The sequence below is a fragment of the Bubalus kerabau genome, chromosome 5 (assembly GCF_029407905.1).
Source record: "Bubalus kerabau isolate K-KA32 ecotype Philippines breed swamp buffalo chromosome 5, PCC_UOA_SB_1v2, whole genome shotgun sequence".
NCBI classification, from domain to species: domain Eukaryota; kingdom Metazoa; phylum Chordata; class Mammalia; order Artiodactyla; family Bovidae; genus Bubalus; species Bubalus kerabau.
Genome location: NC_073628.1, coordinates 72,788,086 through 72,810,263, shown reverse-complemented (window position 1 = coordinate 72,810,263; position 22,178 = coordinate 72,788,086). Strand labels below are relative to the sequence as shown.

The 22,178-nt window shown below is 38.8% G+C and overlaps 1 protein-coding gene across 10 annotated transcripts in view; it reads right to left on the bottom strand.

Annotated features, from left to right (window-relative positions):
* KCTD3 (potassium channel tetramerization domain containing 3) overlaps positions 1 to 16,697 on the bottom strand; it is a 72,774-nt gene extending 56,077 nt beyond the window's left edge. For 2 of the 10 annotated variants that reach the window (XM_055581877.1, XM_055581878.1), the window contains exons 1-6: positions 15,107 to 15,324; positions 9,582 to 9,635; positions 9,300 to 9,345; positions 7,078 to 7,151; positions 1,302 to 1,360; positions 950 to 1,030 (exon numbers count right to left, since the gene is read on the bottom strand). In XM_055581877.1, the coding sequence (XP_055437852.1) occupies positions 950 to 1,030; positions 1,302 to 1,360; positions 7,078 to 7,151; positions 9,300 to 9,345; positions 9,582 to 9,635; positions 15,107 to 15,189 (397 nt within the window). In that variant the 5' untranslated portion in view covers positions 15,190 to 15,324. The other 8 variants (XM_055581883.1, XM_055581882.1, XM_055581884.1 and 5 more) reach the window with 8 other exon arrangements.
* Positions 16,698 to 22,178: the final 5,481 nt, after the last annotated feature.

Genomic DNA, 22,178 nt, shown 5'->3' with positions numbered 1-22,178 from the left:
CAAAATTTGAAAATTTCATATGTTCTTATGCCTAAAAAACAAAAAAACTAAACATTATAGCTGAAATTTATCTTATAGTGATTTACCGCAAATAAGTACCATAACAAATAAGATGAAATTTTTAAAAAAGATTTCTGATATTTTCCATGTTATATAGTTAATAAGTAAGACTGAGATTTATCATATGTATAATACCAAATCAATCACCACTAATTCATTCATTCTGTCACTAACTCTTTACATTTACGGAACAGTTACTATGAGATAGGTACTATTCTATTAAGTTTACATTTTAACTTTAAACTTTATTAAGTTTAAATTTTTAAACTTTTTTTACTAATTTAAATTTTATTCAGCTTTAGAGCTGAATTGCCCTATACTTCTAAGCATCCCTTATTTGGCAGAGGAGCCTTTTTGAAATCATTTTGAAATGAACTCTTGTTCAAAACCCTGCTACAACACAGGCACAGATCGAACTGTACTAACTGAAGAGGGGCAGAAATGGCATGCACCTCACCCTCCTCTCCCCTATACACTGACAAATCTCTGCAAAGCTCCCAGGGTTCCACAAAGGAGATGGACAACCAGTTCTCAAACACAGGAATCAGCAAATCTGACCAAAGCCAAGTCCAGTCCGATGGCTGTTTACGTAAGTAAAGTTGTATTAGACACCGTCACACCCACCCATTTCTGCAGTGTTTACAGTGGAGTTCAGTTAACTGCCACAGAGATCTTCTAGCTCACAAGCCTAACTGGCCCTCTACAGAAAAAGTTTGGCAAACTCCTACCCTACCTTATAGTCTGACCTAACTTCTGTTAAATTAAAGTTCTCATCTTTTCTAGTAGATTTACAAATGAGATAATCAAGAAACAGATTTTCCTGTTCACACATTTGTACTTAACGTAATGATAAAAAGACTTGAACAACTCAATGAAAAAGCAGAAGTACCTGGTGGAGGCAAGTAACCATGGAAAAGGACACTGCCGCAAGATGAACGCTCCAGCTCTTCACATAAGAGAAGCCTTCTTACTAAAAACATTTCAAAGCAAACTTGTCAAGAGTACATGCAAACAGAAAAATAGTACTCCACTTATTTTCTCTAGTTAAAGAGGATAAGGAAAGAAAAGGGAAAATGTTTAAGTTAAATCAGCTGACAATATCTTTTTTCTATGAAAATCCACAAAAAGCAAGCACTGCCTAGTCCATCAATAATTAGGACCTGATATAAAACACACTTCATTTGGGCAAGTTGAGTGCTCAAAGGGTCGAATCATAAATAAAAAATAGTAAAGATACATACCTAGTGGAGTGATTCCATAAAATTCAGCTTCATGTCGGAGAACATTAATACTCACTCCCCTACAAAGAAACAAATTAATGATGTAAATCATTAACAATGGCAGCCTGGATGATCATCTGAAGCAGAAAAAGTATTAGGCTCTTAACATGAACAAAATCATGGGTTTTAAAACTTACTTGTCCCTAAGATCCTTAATCATTTGAAGAAGTATAAACAAAACTGCACACCACCATGAACTTTTTCTTATGAAAAAACCACTCATATATAGATGAACTGGATGACTAAATTAGAGATGAGGGCTTTACAGGGTTAATACAAGTAATTATAAGTATCTAAGAGGCGAACAAGAGCAGAAATCATTTATATGGTATTAATTGCTTCTGACTGTAATTTCTATACATATTCTAACCTCCCCAATTAATCTACAAGCTCCCTGCAAGCATGATCCACCTCTGATCCATGTCTGTATACGTCACGCAGTGCCTACCACAGTGCTTGTATGTAACAATCAGCATGACTCCTCTCATCAAAAACCAAAACCAAAAACAAAACATAAAGTAGCGGGGAAAAAAGATCAGCCTTAAGAACGGCTATGTTATCCAGATAGAGATGTTACAATTAAGTAATAAGAAAATAAGAAGTAAAAAAAAAAAAAGGAAACTTAAGAGTTTAAAAGCATTCATTTTAGGTTTCAGTTACAATTGTCCTTATTTTAAAAACACTGCCTGGGCAGAAAGAAGAGGGGGCATCACTAAGGATTCCATGAAAATTAAAATGATAATAAAGGAATACTGTGAACAACTCTGTGCCTGCAAATTTGAGAACCCAAATGAAATGGACAATTCCTTGAAATACATGATCTACTAAAACTCACACCAAAAAGAAACTACCTCAGTCTATACGTATTAAAAAAAAAAAAAAAAAACAGATCAATAATAACCTCCAAAACAGAAAGCACTAGGCCCAGGATTCACTGGTGAATGCTACCAAATACTTAAGGAAGAAATTATACCAATTATCCACAATCTCAGAGAAAGAAGCAGAGAGAAACCTAATTTATTTTATAGGGCAAGGCCCACATTACTTTAACACCAAAACCAGAAAAATGCATTACAAGAAAATTATAGACCAGTATCACTCATGAACATAGACACAATAATTCTCAACAAAATATCAGCAAACCAAATCCAACAATGTCTAAAAAGAAATATATACCACAACCAAGCAGGATTTATCTCAGGTAAGAAAGCTGTTTAAATATTCTGAAGTCAATTAATGTAATCTTTCACATCAACAGACTCACATGACCACATCAACAGGTGCAAAGAAAACATCTGACAAAATCCAACACCTATTCATAATAAAAACTCTCAGTAAACCAAGAACTGAGGGGAATTTTTTCAACTTGATGAGACTTTAAAAAAAAATCCTATATCAAGCATCATATTTAATGTGAGAACTTTGAACATCTGGTTACAAGACAAAGATTCCGTCACCACTCTTTTCAACTTCATACCAAAATCCTCATTAACACAATAAAACAAGAAAAGAAAAGGCATACAGATTGGGAAGAAAGATATAAAACTGATGATCACAGATGATATGACTGTCAAAATAGAAAATCCAAAGGAATGAACCCAAAACTCTTGGAGTTAATAAGCAAGTAAACCAAGGTTGTACCATATAATGTTAATGTACCAAAGTCTATTGCTTTTCAATATACCAACAGTGAACAAGAGAAACTTGAAGTTAGAAACAACACTATTTACACTAATACTCCCCTAAAAAGTAGTCAAGTACAAATCTAACTAAATACACACACAGACACACAATATATATATATACAAAAAATACAAGAAAGAAAACTACAAAACGCTGATGGCTGAAAATCAAAGAATGAGAAAAATGGAGAGATATTTCTAGTTCATGGACAGGAAGATGCAGTACTGTTAAGACATCAGTTCTTCCCTGCTTGATTTGATTCAATGAATTCCAATCAAAATGTAGCAAATTATTTTACCAATATCAACAAGTTGATTCTAAAGTTTACATGAAAAGGCCTAAGAGCCAAAACAGCCAATATAATACTGAAGAAGAACAAAGTTGGAGCACTGCCATTTCACAACACCAAAACTGTAAACTTAGAAAAACCAAGATAGTGTGGTACTGGTAAGAAACAAATCATGGAGTAGAACAGAAAGCCCAGAAATAAATCCCATACATACAGTCAACCGATCTATAACAAAGAAGCAAATAGTGCTGAAACCACCAGACATCAGCATGCCAAAAAAAAAAGATAACATTTAGGAGAAAACCTAAATGACACTGGGTGTGGTCATACTTGTTTAAATACAACCCAAAGACACAATCCATGAGAGGAATAAGAACAAGCTAGATTTCATTAAAATTAAAACATTCTGCTCTACAGAAGACAATGTCAAGAAAATGAAAAGGCACCAAATGAGACAGAATATTTGCAAATGACAGATTTGATAAGGGAGTGTCATCCCACGTATACAGAGAACTCTTAAAATTCAACAATAAAGAAACTAATCCAATCAAAACATGGGCCAAAGACCTCATCCAAAGCCATACAGGCAGCAAACATATGAAATAAGATGCTCCACATCATATGTCATTAAGCAAATGTTAATTAAGACAACAAGTCACTACCACACATCAATTACTATGGCCAAAACCCAAAATGCTGTCAAGGATGTGAAGCGATAGCAACCCTAATTCACTGCCAGTGGAAAAGGAAAATGACAGTCACTGTCAAAAACAGTCTGCAGGTTTCTTATAAAACTTACCATACGATCCAGCAACTGTACTCCTTGACATTTACCCTAAGGAGCTGAAAACTTAATGTCCATGCAAAAACCTCCACATGGATATTTATAGAGGCTTTATTTATAACAGATAAGACTTGGAAGCAACTAAAATGTTCTCTTCAGTAAGTGAATGGAAAAACAAATTGGCATCCAGGTAATGAAATAGTATTAGCACTAAAAAGAAGTAACATGAAAGACATTTAATTGCATATTACTAAGTGAATGAAGCCAATCAGAAAAGGCTCCATATTATGTGAATCCAACTATGACATTGAGGAAAAAGTCAAATTATGCACATTTTTGAAAGATCAGTGGCTTGAGGAGACAGCAACAGGCAGAGAAGAAAAATTTTTAGGGCAGTGTAAGTTCTGTGTATGGTATTATAAAGAGTTCCACATGTCATTATATGTTTGTGCTAACTCCTAAAATGTACAACACCAAGAGTGAACTGAAGATAAACTATGAACTTTGGGTGCTTATGACGTCAATGCAAGTTCATCAACTGAAAAAAAGAAAAAATGTATCATTCAGGTAGGAGGTTGATAACAGGGGGCACATGGGAAACCTCTGTACCTTCCTCTCAATTTTGTTGTAAACATAAAACTGCTCTTAAAAAAAAAAAATTTGATAGGCCTAACAGACACATGTGATGGAAATATTAAATTGCTTTTATTTGAGAAAGTGGTTGTTACTAGTTTAACATAAGAAAAGTTAAAACTTTCTTATTCTATTTCAAAACTACCTCTATTAACAGTACAATAGCTCAGGACACAAATAACAGTTTTGGAGAGGACAAATAAATAGGATAAAAATACAGAGTGATAAAGGCAATGGAAGAATTTTATATAAAAAATGGAAGTAGAATATAGTGTTCTTTTATCAATTCCTTCCCACCTTCTTTTAGAAGATACTACTCATAGAATTTAAGTTTGCTAGACTTCCATTAACTGACGTAAAGAAGCAAGTTGTAAGAAAAGCAATGAATACAGATATTTAAACTACTGCTGTCTTTTATGGGTAATTTAGTTGTAAATGAGTCAGAAGGACACTGACTAAGAAGTAAACTTAGATTTTCATCAAATGCTAAAAATAATTTTACCCCAGAAGTAAACAGTTAATAATAAACTTCCCACCTACCACCCCAGGCCAAAAAATAGATAAACAAAAAGCCCCACCAAACTGTTTTATTCATTTAATAAATATCCATTAAGCAGTTTACTATACATAATTTTTGCTTTTTTTTAAACAATACTCTGAACACAGCAAGGAACAAACCAAACAAAAAAAATCTTTGCTTTCAAGAAGCTCATATTCTAGTGAATATGTCAAAAAAAATTATGTAATATTATACAGAAGTGGCTTAAACAAATATTTAGAATTCTAAAACCTGTATCTAAAAAAGTATTAATAGGTCCTAGTAAAAGTTCATTAGGCATATAAAAAATAAAACAACAATAAAATACAAATTAGATTGTAGCTTCCTACTAGGAATCCAGACTATGGCAGAGTTCAGAAATAGTTTAAATTGTGTCAAGTAAAACTGCATGGCTATGTGTCATACAAAAAAATGTATGGCCATATATCAAGCATAGTGCTTGATCCTGCAGGTGTAGAGGAAACAATGCAAGCCCTTTTAGAATCTCATGTAAGAAAGACTTCTGGAGTGCGGCAGCACAGGAAGCTCTGAACATCTGTCTGAATTAGGTGACACAGCAGAGTCATCAGAAAGATCAAGCCAAGAGCAGAAAGGGTTGAAAGTGTTCAAGCAAGAGAAACTAAGCAGGGGCTAGATTAACAGGAGTTCAAAATCCTTCACCATTAATCCAGCAGCTGATTAAATAAGAGTTTTATGCAAAGTAATAACTAACTAGATTTTGAACTGTGGTGTTGGAGAAGCCTCTTGAGAGTCCTTTGGACTGCAAGGACATCAAACCAGTCGATCATAAAGGAAATCAGTCCTGAATATTCATTGGAAGGACTGATGCTGAAGCTCTAATACTTTGCCCACCTGATGCGAAAAAGAACTGACTCATTAGAAAAGACCCTGATGCTGGGAAAAATTGAAGGCAAGTAGAGAAGGGAATGACAGAGGATGAGACGGCTGGATGGCATCACTGACTCAATGGACATGAGTTTGAGCAAGCTCTGGGTGTTGGTGGATGAACAGGAAAGCCTGGCATGTTGCAGTTCATGGGGTTGCAAAGAGTTGAACATGACTGAGCAACTGAACTGACTGAATAACTAGATTAGATTTATATTTTCAGGATATAATTTTGGCTACAGTGTGAAAAATGAATTGAAGGGATAAGACTGAAGGCAGGGAAACTGGCTAGGAAGCTTTGAGAGTAATCCATTAAGAGATGATTGTGGCCTGTATCTATGAGAGAAATTCTGAGGGAACTTTAAACAAAAATAATCTTGAGGCAGGGAAAAAAACTTTCCTTCATAAACTAAGACCAAAACCATGCCTACCAACAAAAATTTACTTTAAAAAGATACATTTCTTGGGACTTGCCTAGTGGTCCAGTGAACAGACTCCCCACTTCCAGTGCAGGGAGCCAGGGTTCAATCCCTGCTGCTAAGACACTTCAGTCCTGTCCGACTCTGTGCGACCCCATAGACGGCAGCCCACCAGGCTCCCCCGTCCCTGGGATTCTCCAGGCAAGAACACTGGAGTGGGTTGCCATTTCCTTCTCCAATGCATGAAAGTGAAAAGTGAAAGTGAAGTCGATCAGTCGTGTCCGACTCTTAGCGACCCTATGGACTACAGTCTACTAGGCTCCTCCATCCATGGGATTTTCCAGGCAAGAGTACTGGAGTGGAGTGCCATTGCCTTCTCCATCAATCCCTGGTAGGGGAACTAAGATCCTGCAAGCTGTGAGGCACCGCCAAAAGTACATATGTAAAGAAATAAAAGCTTAAAAAAAAAAAGATACATTTCTTACCTTAAGTCTAGTTCTTTTGTCCGAAGAAAATTTAAAATGGGTGCAAATGCTGCTGGATCTCTATCAATAAATATCTGTAAATAAAAGAATTACAAATTATATTTTCAAATTATAAACTTTTAACTTTAACATCTGTAACACTAACTTAGAGAACACTTACTGCATTACGTAAAAACTCTATTTCCTTGATTATACTCTTAAATATTAATGCTTCTAAAATGGAAATGCAGTTATAACCACTACTGTATACTGTATACATGTACAGTAGAAACGGTGTCTTTTCTCTCCCTGAAAAGCTATCATTAGACTGATATTTTAATATGCAGGGGAAAAAATGGTATCAAATTAGTCCATTTTCTCATTTCTAATTTTTTTAAATTTCTATTTATTTATTTTTGGCAGCACTGGGTCTTCATTGCTATGCACAGGTTTTCTCTAGCTGAAATGAGCGGTGCCTACTCTCTGGCTGAGATGTGCAGGCTTCTCACTAGTATATGCTTCTCTAGAGCATGGGCTCCAGGGCACTCGGACTTCAGTAATTGCGGTGCATGGGCTTAGTCGCTCCGTGACATGTGGAATCTTCCCAGATCAGGGATCCAACCGTGTCTCCTGTATTGGTGGGTGGATTCTTAATCACTGGACCACCAGGGAAGCCCTTATTTCTATTCAACTAACATCTTTAGGCAAAGGGACGCTAAAAGGAAAATTTTTATCTGAAATATTCTAGAATTTAACACTTTGAAAATAATATGCATAAATAATACTTTTTATATCATCTGATCCGTAATTACTGGGGATAGTGATTATGATTTACATAATCTGTGACTTAAACAAATCACTAAAACAACTGTGTACTTTTATAATATATATGGGGCAATCAAGAAAAGTTAAAACTGAACAACATTTTCACACTGTTTTTCAGTTTTGACAGTTTTGCTTTTCTTGATTGTCCCCCCTTGATTGTATTATAAAAGTACACTTTCACATACCACTATCTGTTTTCTCAAGGACTGAGGGTGGGGTGAAAGAAAAAGTGACAAGAACAAATTTTTTTTTAAATAACAAATACAAGTACCACAGAATAAGGTCACAGAGTTGGACATGGCTGAAGCAACTGAGCACCCACCCACCACGAAATACTTATGGGGAAAATGTTTAGAAAATAGGAAATATATAATTGATAGCTCTTTACAGGAATGTATGCCAATACTATTTTGAACCAATTACAAAAGTTCTAACTATAAAACTGAATACCTTTTAAGATTTATATAAGTCAATCAGACAGCAGAATGAAGCAAAAAATATACCTCCTTATACTATGATCAGTATTATATACAGTGTTCTATACAGTGAATGAGGTTCTTCTGGCTTCATACATTCTTGCTTTTTATTAGAATCAACCTGAAGTTGAAGAAACACCATAGATTTGTGGGTCTTACTACTGATGTCATTTCTATAACCTCACATGGCCATATTTGCTCGTGCTACTTTATTTGATCTGCAAATCTCACCACAGCAAAGAAACGCCTGTGGTCATTTTGCTGCCTCCAAACTGAAAGTCTTATTTGCTTTTCACAATTACTTGACCTGCTACTGTGCATATTAAAACTGCCTTTTAAATACAGATATCCTTTTTCGTGTGCTGAAACTTAGTAATTCTTTACTTCCGTCACTCCACCACTGCTGCACAAGTTCATAAGGTTATTCTCCAGAACAAAAAATTGTAGAGCTTCACAAATTTGCAACATTTTACCACTCTAATATCAGAATGTTTTCGTGTTTACACCTATCTATTTACTGTAGCAATGGCAACCCACTCCAGTGTTCTTGCCTGGAGAATCCCAGGGATGGGGGAGCCTGGTGGGCTGCTGTCTATGGGGTCGCACAGAGTCGGACACGACGGAAGCGACTTAGCAGCAGCAGCAGCATTCACTGTTAGTTTCAATTATTGATTAAAAGAAATGTTTTCCTCTAGACAATGTAAGCTCAGATCCTACAATTTCTAATGATTATTTAAAATAGTATATGCAGTACTCTCTGTTTTGAGTTCTCATTTATAATTACAGAAATAATTCATGACAAGAAATAAAAACCTAAGAACATATATTTCATTTAGTAATTATTAAAAGAGTAGTTCCCCTATCTTCTAAGAGTATAAGGACCAAACATTAGAGCATTATTTGATCTAATTTAGAAATATACATCAACATTGTTATACTCACAGCACCAGTTTCATCTCGAAGTGTTGAAATTCTTCCACTCAGCAAACTAAAAATCATTAAGACAGGATTAGTTTTTAAAATCTGAGTAGGAATAAAATGCCCTAATTCTTTCAAAGCTCAAAGACCAGTAAAAATGAATCATTGTATCTCCAAAGTAAACAACAACTTAAATATTCAAAGAGTTAAGATTTTATCTAATAAAAATATTAAGGCAAGAGAATTTTTTATTGTTTTAATAAATAACTCTATTTTTTAAAAGTACTAAAGAATTATATGAAATACCTGGAAAAAAAAGAATCTGGAATCCACATAAGTGTTTGTCTTGAGGTACTAAATCTGCAATTAAAAAGTATCTGGTATTACAAGGGAGGACAAGATTTGAAATGTCAATGTTAGTTAACTTGCTTTAAACCGCTGGCTAATGACTTACAAGTTGTTGCACAGCTATAGCTGCATCAATTATATTCATTAACATCTAACATTGTAAAATTCTGCTTTCATTTCAGAGTTAAGATTATTCCAAGAACTCTCAACAAAATCAAATAATTAATTCGCTTACATATAAAACTTCCTAAAACACTACTTTCTAACATGCCCATCACACTAAGTCTAAACTTCTCAACATAACATATGAAATTATCTTCTGGTCACCATTTCACCTCTCCAACACAAACTACTGGCCTCTAATAAGATAGCACTTAACATCCCCAAACAATCCATGCTTACACCATTTTAGAACATTTCAGAATCTTCATCGCAGCTGTATCAACCTCATGTTCAATTATCCGAGTTCTACCCATCTTTCTTGATACCACGAAGGTTTTACCTTCTCCTTAATTGGCTTTTCCAAATAGTCTATCCTATACTAGTTTTTTGAGCTCATATTAATTCCACTGCACATAGTACATTTAACACTTTGGAGAAGGAAATGGCAACCCACTCCAGTACTCTTGCCTGGAGAATCCCAGGGACAGCAGAGCCTGGTGTGCTGCCATCTATGGGTCGCACAGAGTTAGACACAACTGAAGTGACCCAGCAGCAGCAGCAGCAGCAGTTACAGTCTTGGGCTATTCACAACCATTGAATTCATTCATTCAAAAAATCACTCAGTAAACACTGTTTTGAGGTTAACTCCATTTGATCAAGCCTACTTATTACCACCAATGGTGGGGGGGGGGGGGGGGCATGCTTTATCAAAGCCTACTGTAACAGACCGAGGCAGAACAATAAAGTGACATAAACTAGCACGGCAAAGGATCTGATACAGGGTTCAGCTGATGTCTGAATATTTTCATTTTAAGACTCATCACACTGCACTACGTATTCCTGACTTGTTGCCCCAACATCATGTGTCCTCTCACAGAAGAGAGCCTTACAGACCTTTATTTTTTCTCCACATTCATTTTCCAGCATCATGACTGTTTTAAAGCAGTTCCTATGCCCATTAGTCAGACTGAGAAAGCAGCCAGTTTTACCCAAGAAAACATGGCGAATTTTCCCAAGTGTATTTCTTAGCACGATCTTTAAGAAAAAATGAAAAGTAGATTACAACTAAGTAGAGGAAACTGACTTGGTCAAATAGAAGCAAACCCAGTAAACTGAAAGATCCAAGGATCCACTGCAAAAAATGAATCACTGTATTTTGGAAGCCAACAAATTCATTTCCAAATAAGGATGGTTTCTAACTTGTGACCTTTCATGTTCACTGCTTATTCAGCAAATTGTCTGCCAAATAACTCAAATTTTGTTACTTAGAAAATTACACCGGTCTGCCTAAGGTCATATTAGCAATTTAAATTAAAATCAGTAATTCAGATGGGTATGAAAGTGAAAGTGTTAGTCGCTCAGTCCTGTCTGACTCTGCGACCCCATGGACTGTAGCCCGCCAGGATCCTCTGTCCATGGGATTTTCCAGGCAAGAATACTAGAGTGGATTGCCATTTCCTTCTCCAGGGGATCTTCCCAACCCAGGGATTGAACCTGGGTTTCCTGCATTGCAGGCAGTCTTTAAAATCTAAGCCACTAGGGAAGCCTCGTATTATCAATTTAAATTAAAATCAACAATTCAGCTGAGTTTAGCAATCTGGAATTTTTAGGCAAAAGGGATTGGACTCTCACCCCACCAATTTATTCCCCACCCCCAAACTTTAAAAGACAGGAGGGGAAAAAAACCCTCCTGTTTTCTAAAACTATTTCCAAATATGATTTCATGAAAACTACAACATTTAAATTACACACAAGCATAACTTTCTGAAATGCATATGAAAAGCCTTTTCTGTTTTTATTTCATACCCACAGTATGTCAAGAAAAAGGTCATGTGCAATCTGGTCCTTATCCACATTTATACTTTATGCTACTAACTCCCTACTAAATTTACTTGGAAGCAATCGAGTTAAAATTATTCTGTAAAGTTACTATTGATAGCTAATGCCACTAAACGCTTGTATTTCCCACTTAATGCTTCAAATTCGTTTAGAAGGCTGATACTATTTAATGTCATTAAATATTTTAGGAAACAAAGCTCTAAAAAGTAATTTGCCCAAGGTTGCTGCACTAGACTTCCACTGACTGGTCCCAGACTTCTCTCATGAGGCCTCAAATCATACTCAATCAAAGCAGAAGTAATCACAAATTGAGCCAAACTGTCTTTCTTTCACCTCATTAGGCTTTTTTTGGGTAAGTAATAATATTAATTCTAAATGAAACCTCATCTTCTTTCTGAACCATCCATGAAGTGTTAAATAAATCATAAAAATCAGTCATTTCTATAAATCCTTTGAATAGATCCATCTTCCTGTCCTCTCTTGGAGGGAGGGGGGAGATGCTCCCTACTCTGCTCAAAAGAAACGCTCCTTTTGAGTTTCACGCTATCACTGCACAGCTGACATCAATTCTATGCCACAGGTGGTTCTCCTGGGGGCAATTCCTCAACTTCAAAGACAATCACAAGAGGATTTTTTTTTTTTCTTTTACAATGCCTTAAGTGACTATTAACCTGTGTTTTACTCAAGATAATTTCTAGATCCTTTCTACCTCTAAAATGCTGCAAGTGTCTATGATCCAAAGTAACTCAAAAATATCTGCAGGAAACTTGGAACTGGATGTTCTGTTTTCTATACACCATGTCATCACTTATTTTATAAATTTATCCTAGCAAATCTCAAGTTTGGGCTTTTTAAACTTTCTCATTCCTATGTAACAACTCTCGTCTGCCTTCTAAACTGTCCAATCTGATAATATATTTATCTTATTTTGTATTTTTTAAATCACGTTGAAAAATTTAAAACCTGATAAAATCAAATTTCATACGTAATGAAAAATAAAATGTTCAGCTCCAAGATAACTGTCTTATACAATTTAAAATTTTAAACTCAATTCTACAATCCTTAGCAAGAGTTCATTCATTTTTAAGCCATTTACTTTCAAACACAGTGAACAACACTTTTAGAATCAAATTAGAATGTCGATAGCATTCAAAAAGTATATGAACAATCAGCAGAAATTAGAAACTAGGGATGACTATAGTGCTACTCTCGAAGGCCAGCCCTTGCTGGGTATTTCATTTTTGCATCCGTAAGTTCCAGAAAAATATCTACTTCTGCTATATTGACTATGCCAAAGCCTTTGACTGTGTGCACCACAACAAACTCTGGCAAATTCTTCAAGAGATGGGAAAACCAGATCACCTGACCTGCCTCCTGAGAAATCTGTATGCAGGTCAGGAAGCCACAGTTAGAACTGGACATGGAAAAACGGATTGGTTTCAAATGGAGAAAGGAGTACGTCAAGGATGTATACTGTCACCCTGCTTATTTAACTCATATGCAGAGTACATCATGAGAAACGCTGGGATGGAGGAAGCACAAGCTGGAATCAAGACTGTCGGAAGAAATATCAATAACCTCAGATATGCAGATGACACCACCCTTAAGGCAGAAAGCAAAGTAGAACTAAAGAGCCTCTTGATGAAAGTGGAAGAGGAGAGTGAAAAAGTTGGCTTAAAACTCAACATGCAGAAAACAAAGATCATGGCATCTGGTCCCATCACTTCATGGGAAATAGATGGGGAAACAGGGTCAGACTTTACTTTTGGGGGCTCCAAAATCACTGCAGATGGTGACTGCAACCATGAAATTAAAAGACGCTTACTCCTTGGAAGGAAAGTTATGACCAACCTAGACAGCATATTAAAAAACAGAGACATTACTTTGCCAACAAAGGGCCATCTAGTCAAAGCTATGGTTTTTCCAGTGGTCATGTATGGATGTGAGAGTTGGACTATAAAGAAAGCTGAGTGCAGAAGAACTGATGCTTTTGAACTGTGGTGTTGAAGAAGACCCTTGAGAGTCCCTTGGACTGCAAGGAGATACAACCAGTCAATTCTAAAGGAAATCAGTCCTGAATATTCATTGGAAGGACTGATGCTGAAGCTGAAACTCCAATCCTTTGGCCACGTGATGAGAAGAACTGACTCATTTGAAAAGACCCTGATGCTGGGAAAGACTGAAGGCGGGGGAAGGGGACGACGGAGTAAGAGGTGGTTGGATGGCATCATCACTCAATGGACATGAGTTTACTCAAACTCCGGGAGTTGGGGATGGACAGGGACGCCTGGCATGCTGCAATCCATGGGGTTGCAAAGAGTCAGACACGACTGAGCTGACCTGAAGTTACCAAACCTGCAAAACTTTCATTTAATTTTAGGAAACCATCCGTGTCTTACATTAGGAAACACCAATCTTCTACTCCATGAAACCGAAAGCTATGTAGCAGCAATAAAGCTGTAAATTCTTAAACTAACAGTTTTGCATGGGGGGGGGAGGTGCAGAGTGAGCAGAGTAAGAGTGAGGAATTACTGTTTCCTGTGTTAAATTCTCCAGCACACTTTGAAAACTTTTAAAACACTGCACATTGTTATCACAAAGGTTCATAGTGCTGCCGCTCTGCATTTTTAAAAGCACTGGTTAAAAACTCCCAAGCGTTGAAAACCTTGTATCTTCTCCAGCACAGCAAAATACACTGAATTTCACGGCGCTTCATGGCTTATCTCTTACCTAGCCTAAAACGGCAACCACCCCTTCCTTCAAACAGAGCTGCCAAACTCGCATTTCCGAAAGGAGTGACTCATAAACCATACCAAATCCAAAAGCATACTATTTTTTTTACCCCAACAAGCTTATTAAAAGACACAGTAAGGGAACGGAAGACCAAAGAGATGAGCGGAGAGCTTTCGCTCTGTTTACTAGGAGGGCGCCATACGGTGCCACTACCAAGGATTCCCAGAACCAACTCTTCAAAACTGCAGCTTCCAGACACACTGCGCTACAAGTACAACAGACCCTTCAGAGCCATGAACCAAGAAACTCTGGAAATAAATAAGAGCGCACCGCAAATCTACAATGCTCCCTCCACCAAAATTATTGGCGATTAAAAACAGCCCTCAACGAGGCGTTCTCGCCCAAGCAAACCGATGTTACCTTGTTGACCAAATAGAAAGGGAGGCAGGTTCACCTGCAACAGCCAGACCATAAGGCCGGGCTTCGACAAAATAAACTCAAAAGTACACGTCAGGTTAGGTAAAGGAAGGTTACAGAAGGTTCCCCGGCCAGATCTCCTAAAAAGAGGGGGAGGATCGTGGCCGGCGTCCTAGGAAGGCTGCAGCGAGGCCAAGGGCCCGGCTCTCAGAGACTCAAGGCCGCCTGCCGCCCCCCACACCCGCCCGGAGGGCCCTGTGCTCCCCACCCCGCTCGCCTGCGATGCCTGCACAGGAGGATCCCTGCCCGCCGCATCCCAGCCCCGAGCTCACCTGGTCCCCCCCACGTTCAGCTGCACGATCTCGCCGCTGCCGGCCGCCGCCGCGGCGAAGCTGCCGCAGTGCCCTCCAGCCATGTCCGGCGGCTGCACTCGCCGCCCTCCCTCCCAAGCCGGGGCCGCCGAGCCCGCGGCGGGAGCCCGAGGCGGCGGAGGCGGCGGGGGCTGCAGGGCCAGCAGGGCGGCGGCGGCCGGAGGGCCGGCGGCGCGCGGAGCCTCCCCCACCTTCTCGCCGGCCGGGCGGGGCTCCCCGGCGTCCGCCTCGTCCCCTCGGCTCCCGCAGAGCGGGAGGGCGGCCGGGCCTCCGCCTCTCGTGGCCTCCAGGCCGCCGGGCCGGGGGGCCTGCCGTCAGCGCGCCGCGGGCCCCGTCGCCACCGCCGCGGCCACGGCGTCCGCGCGAGGGATCGCCGCGCGGGACAAAATACGGCGGCGCCGGGCCCTTCGCTCGCCGAGGCCCGCGAACCTCAAGGAGGGGAGAGGAGCGGCGGGGTGGGGCTCCCCAGCCCCGCGGCCGGCGCGCCGGGAGGGCGGGAGGAAGGTGCTCCGGGCCCAGCACCGCCCCCGGGATCGTGTTTCTTTCCTCCTCCCGGTTACAATCGCCTCTGCCTTTTAGGTTTCAGATTTTCCAGCCCTGGGACTCGAGATTTCTCACGTTGAGGGCAAGTCTGGGCAAACTGTCCTAAACATCTTTACAGTCTCCCTTTGTAACCAGGAAGGGTTAATGTTGACCCCTCATTGGATCTGCTTCTGTGACTTTAACTCTTACTTTGCCTCTTTTGTTATTATGGGTTTACAGAATGGCCTGCCCAGGGAATCCCTACCCCCCCCCCTTCCCTTTCCCTCCCCCACACACCTTCCACCCGACCCTTGGGCTAGGGTGACTTTGGCTCCACAGAGAGAGAACCACACACACACACACACTCCCCACCTGGCCCCTGGGCTAGGGTGACTTTGTTTGGCTCCAGTGAGAGATAACCACACACACACACACACACACACACACACTCCCCACCTGACCCCTGGGCTAGGGTGACTTTGTTTGACTCCACTGAGAGAGAACCACACACACACACACACACACGACCTGACCCTTGGGCTAGGGTGACTGGCTGCACTGAGAGAGAGACACACATACACACACACCCCCACTGACTTTGGCTCCGCTGAGAGATAACCTGACCCTGCCCACCTGTGAAGGACTCTGACAGTCTTGAGTTATTTGTGTGGGAAGTGGCGCCTGCTTACCTGTAGGACTGAGACATTCACTTTTGGGGGGCCAGAATCCCAGATAGCTGTGGCATCTTTATTTATTGATATGGCAGGAGATAGTTTCACACCACCTGCGAGCTGACTGTAAAGAAATGAAACTAACACATCCACCCTGCCTGAGGCTTGCCCTTCTAGGAGATAGTTGCGAGAATTAAATAGCCTTTTTACTTTATTCTCTCAACTCCCCGAACCTCTGAGCCATAAAAGAACCTGGCATCCAGGCCCCAACGGGACGGTTATTTCCAGACGCTACTCTTCCGTCTTTTCTGTCTGCCAGCTAGCCAGCTGTCTGAATAAAGTCATATTCCTTGCCTCAAACACCTGTCTCTTGCATTTATTGGCCTATCCTGCGGTGACTAGACTGCGCTTGGACTCAGGAACACCTTCTCCACGTGGATGTGGGAGATGAAAGGAAATTTTCTTAGAGGTTGAAGTTGTGCCTAAACGTATACTATTTACTGTGGGAATGCGGTGAAAATTTGAGGATTTTAAAAGTTTATAGCGCTTACATTAGCAAACTCCTTACCTTATCCTCTTCCATCTCATCCCTACTCATCCCCAAAGAAGTTTGATTTTTTTAAGCAGGGAAGGAAACAAAAGACAAGCAAAAAAAGGTAAAACCCTAGGCTGTGTAGGGCCCCATGTTCCTGGACTATAGTAAGCGGTCAACTAATGTTACACACACAGATACAATTTTTGTAAATATATATGTTTTTGCTTTAAGTAGTACATATTGGAAACTAAAGCTCTAATGGCTACTAAAATATATATTTAAATACTATACTTTAAATACTATTAAACACTATAATAGCTTGTGAAGTAAAATTCATATTTTACAGCAAGAGGGGGAAAGTTTTAAGATCAATACAAGGAGCATCTGCCTTCCCCAGACCTCCATAGGAGATAACCTTCCTTCTTAATCTTGAGGCCACTCACTTTATACCTGTAGATCTGAATTGTGTAAACCACCAGTAACATAGCATTTAGTGTACAGCCCTCTGTCTCAAACACTTGTATAGCTGTGCTTTGACCTCTTGTGGGCAGAAGTTTTCTATTTCTTTTTTAATCTTTGGAGATTTTCTAAGTTCTTTTTTATTTTATATATATATATATATTTTTTTTACTGAAGTATAGTTGATGTTTTCATTTCTTTCTTTGATCTACTGAGTAATTGCTTTTGTTAACAACCTGATTCCCCTCAACCTAGCAAAGATGGCATCTGATGTTTCAGAAGTTGTTTGTGGTTCTAAATCCTTAGCATGAATCATGTTTTGTATAGTTTCACCATTGGAATTCAAAGTGAAGACCTACATGATATTGTTTTTAATTTTCATTATTATAATAATTTTTTAGTCCTCTGCTGGCAAATATGACAGTGATATGATGACCTTGGGCTTCCTCGGTGGCTCAGGGGTGAAAAAAATCCACCTGCAATACAGGAGTTGCAAGAGACTCAGTTTTGATCTCTGGGTCGGAAATGTCCCCTGGAAGAAAAGGCATGGCAACCCACTCCGTGTTCTTACCTGGAGAATCCCATAGACAGAGGAGCCTAGTGGGCAACAGTCCAAGGGGTAGCAAAGAGTCGGGCACGACTGAAGTGACTTAACACACACAAGATGACCTTATCCAAATTTGACTTAAAAGAGGATAGCAGTATTTACAGATATAAGATAAATATTATTTACATCCAGTTAATGATGCTCAAACTACCGCACAATTGCACTCATCTCACACGCTAGTAAAGTAATGCTCAAAATTCTCCAAGCCAGGCTTCAGCAGTACTTGAACTGTGAACTTGCAGATGTTCAAGCTGGTTTTAGAAAAGGCAGAGGAACCAGGGATCAAATTGCCAACATCTGCTGGATCATTAAAAAGCAAGAGAGTTCTAGGATGTGATCTATCCTGGAGAAGGTTCCATGTGCGCTTGAGAAAAAGGTGAAATTCATTGTTTTGGGATGAAATGTCCTATAGATATCAATTAGGTCTAACTGGTCTATTGTATCATTTAAAGTTTGTGTTTCCTTGTTAATTTTCTGTTTAGTTGATCTATCCATAGGTGTGAGTGGGGTATTAAAGTCTCCCACTATTATTGTGTTATTGTTAATTTCTCCTTTCATACTTGTTAGCATTTGTCTTACATACTGCGGTGCTCCCATGTTGGGTGCATATATATTTATAATTGTTATATCTTCTTCTTGGATTGATCCTTTGATCATTATGTAGTGACCTTCTTTGTCTCTTTTCACAGCCTTTGTTTTAAAGTCTATTTTATCTGATATGAGTATTGGGCCATAAAGCTAGCCTTGGTAAATTCAAAAAAATAGAAATCATTCCAAGCATCTTTTCTGACCACAATGCAGTAAGATTAGATCTCAATTACAGGAGAAAAACTATTAAAAATTCCAACATATGGAGGCTGAACAACACGCTGCTGAATAACCAACAAATCACAGAAGAAATCAAAAAATAAATCAAAATTTGCATAGAAACGAATGAAAATGAAAACACAACAACCCAAAACCTGTGGGACACGGTAAAAGCAGTCCTAAGGGGAAAGTTCATAGCAATTCAGGCATACCTCAAGAAACAAGAAAAAAGTCAAATAAATAACCTAACTCTACACCTAAAGCAACTAGAAAAGGAAGAAATGAAGAACCCCAGGGTTAGTAGAAGGAAGAAATCTTAAAACTTAGAGCAGAAATAAATGCAAAAGAAACAAAAGAGATCATAGCAAAAATCAACCAAACCAAAAGCTGGTTCTTTGAAAGGATAAATAAAATTGACAAACCATTAGCCAGACTCATCAAGAAACAAAGGGAGAAAAATCAAATCAATAAAATTAGAAATGAAAATGGAGAGATCACAACAGACAACACAGAAATACAAAGGATCATAAGAGACTACTATCAACAATTATATGCCAATAAAATGGACAACGTGGAAGAAATGGACAAATTCTTAGAAAAGTACAACTTTCCAAAACTCAACCAGGAATAAATAGAAAATCTTAACAGACCCATCACAAACACGGAAATGGAAACTGTAATCAGAAATCTTCCAGCAAACAAAAGCCCAGGTCCAGACGGCTTCACAGCTGAATTCTACCAAAAATTTAGAGAATAGCTAACACCTATCCTGCTCAAACTCTTCCAGAAAATTGCAGAGGATGGTAAACTTCCAAACTCATTCTATGAGGCCACCATCACCCTAACACCAAAACCTGACAAAGATCCCACAAAAAAAGAAAACTACAGGCCAATATCACTGATGAACATAGATGCAAAAATCCTTAACAAAATTCTAGCAATCAGAATCCAACAACACATTAAAAAGATCATACACCATGACCAAGTGGGCTTTATCCCAGGGATGCAAGGATTCTTCAATATCCACAAATCAATCAATGTAATACACCACATTAACAAATTGAAAAATAAAAACCATATGATTATCTCAATAGATGCAGAGAAAGCCTTTGACAAAATTCAACATCCATTTATGATCAAAACTCTCCAGAAAGCAGGAATAGAAGGAACATACCTCAACATAATAAAAGCTATATATGACAAACCCACAGCAAACATTATCCTCAATGGTGAAAAATTGAAAGCATTTCCTCTAAAATCAGGAACAAGACAAGGGTGCCCACTTTCACCATTACTATTCAACATAGTTTTGGAAGTTTTGGCCACAGCAATCAGAGCAGAAAAAGAAATAAAAGGAATCCAAATTGGAAAAGAAGAAGTAAAGCTCTCACTATTTGCAGATGACATGCTCCTCTAAATAGAAAACCCTAAAGACTCCACCAGAAAATTACTAGAACTAATCAATGACTATAGTAAAGTTGCAGGATATAAAATCAACACACAGAAATCCCTTGCATTCCTATACACTAATAATGAGAAAACACAAAGAGAAATTAAGGAAACAATTCCATTCACCATTGCAACGGAAAGAATAAAATACTTAGGAATATATCTACCTAAAGAAACTAAAGACCTATATATAGAAAACTATAAAACACTGGTTAAAGAAATCAAAGAGGACACTAACAGATGGAAAAATATACCATGTTCATGGATTGGAAGAATCAATATAGTGAAAATGAGTATACAACCCAAAGCAATCTATAGATTCAATGCAATCCCTATCAAGCTACCAACAGCATTCTTCACAGAGCTAGAACAAATAACTTCATAATTTGTATGGAAATACAAAAAACCTCGAATAGCCAAAGCGATCTTGAGAAAGAAGAATGGAACTGGAGGAATCAACCTACCTGACTTCAGGCTCTACTACAAAGCCACAGTTATCAAGACACTATGGTACTGGCACAAAGACAGAAATATAGATCAATGGAACAAAACAGAAAGCCCAGAGATAAATCCATGCACATATGGACACCTTATCTTTGACAAAGGAGGCAAGAATATACAATGGATTAAAGACAATCTCTTTAACAAGTGGTGCTGGGAAATCTGGTCAACCACTTGTAAAAGAATGAAACTAGAACACTTTCTAACACCATACACAAAAATAAACTCAAAATGGATTAAAGATCTAAATGTAAGACCAGAAACTATAAAACTCCTAGAGGAGAACATAGGCAAAACACTCTCTGACATACATCACAGCAGGATCCTCTATGACCCAACTCCCAGAATATTGGAAATAAAAGCAAAAATAAACAAATGGGACCTAATTAACCTTAAAAGCTTCTGCACATCAAAGGAAACTATTAGCAAGGTGAAAAGACAGCCTTCAGAATGGGAGAAGATAATAGCAAATGAAGCAACTGACAAACAACTAATCTCGAGAATATACAAGCAACTCCTACAGCTCAACTCCAGAAAAATAAATGACCCAATCAAAAAATGGGCCAAAGAACTAAATAGACATTTCTCCAAAGAAGACATACAGATGGCTAACAAACACATGAAAAGATGCTCAACATCACTCATTATCAGAGAAATGCAAATCAAAACCACTATGAGGTACCATTTCACGCCAGTGAGAATGGCTGCGATCCAAAAGTCTACAAGTAATAAATGCTGGAGAGGGTGTGGAGAAAAGGGAACCCTCTTACACTGTTGGTGGGAATGCAAACTAGTACAGCCACTATGGAGAACAGTGTGGAGAGTCCTTAAAAAACTGGAAATAGAATTGCCTTATGATCCAGCAATCCCACTGCTGGGCATACACACTGAGGAAACCAGAAGGGAAAGAGACACATATACCCCAGTGTTCATCGCAGCACTGTTTATAATAGCCAGGACATGGAAGCAACCTAGATATCCATCAGCAGATGAATGGATAAGAAAGCAGTGGTACACATACACAATGGAGTATTACTCAGCCATTAAAAAGAATACATTTGAATCAGTTCTAATGAGGTGGATGAAACTGGAGCCTAGTATACAGAGTGAAGTAAGCCAGAAAGAAAAACACCAATACAGTATACTAACGCATATATATGGAATTTAGAAAGATGGTACCAATAACCCTGTGTACGAGACAGCAAAAGAGACACTGATGTATAGAACAGTCTTATGGACTCTGTGGGAGAGGGAAAGGGTGGGAAGATTTGGGAGAATGGCATTGAAACATGTAAAATATCATGTATGAAACGAGATGCCAGTCCAGGTTCGATGCATGATACTGGATGCTTGGGGCTGGTGCACTGGGACGACCCAGAGGGATGGAATGGGGAGGGAGGAGGATGGAGGGTTCCGGATGGGGAACACATGTATACCTGTGGCGGATTCATTTTGATATTTGGCAAAACTAATACAATTATG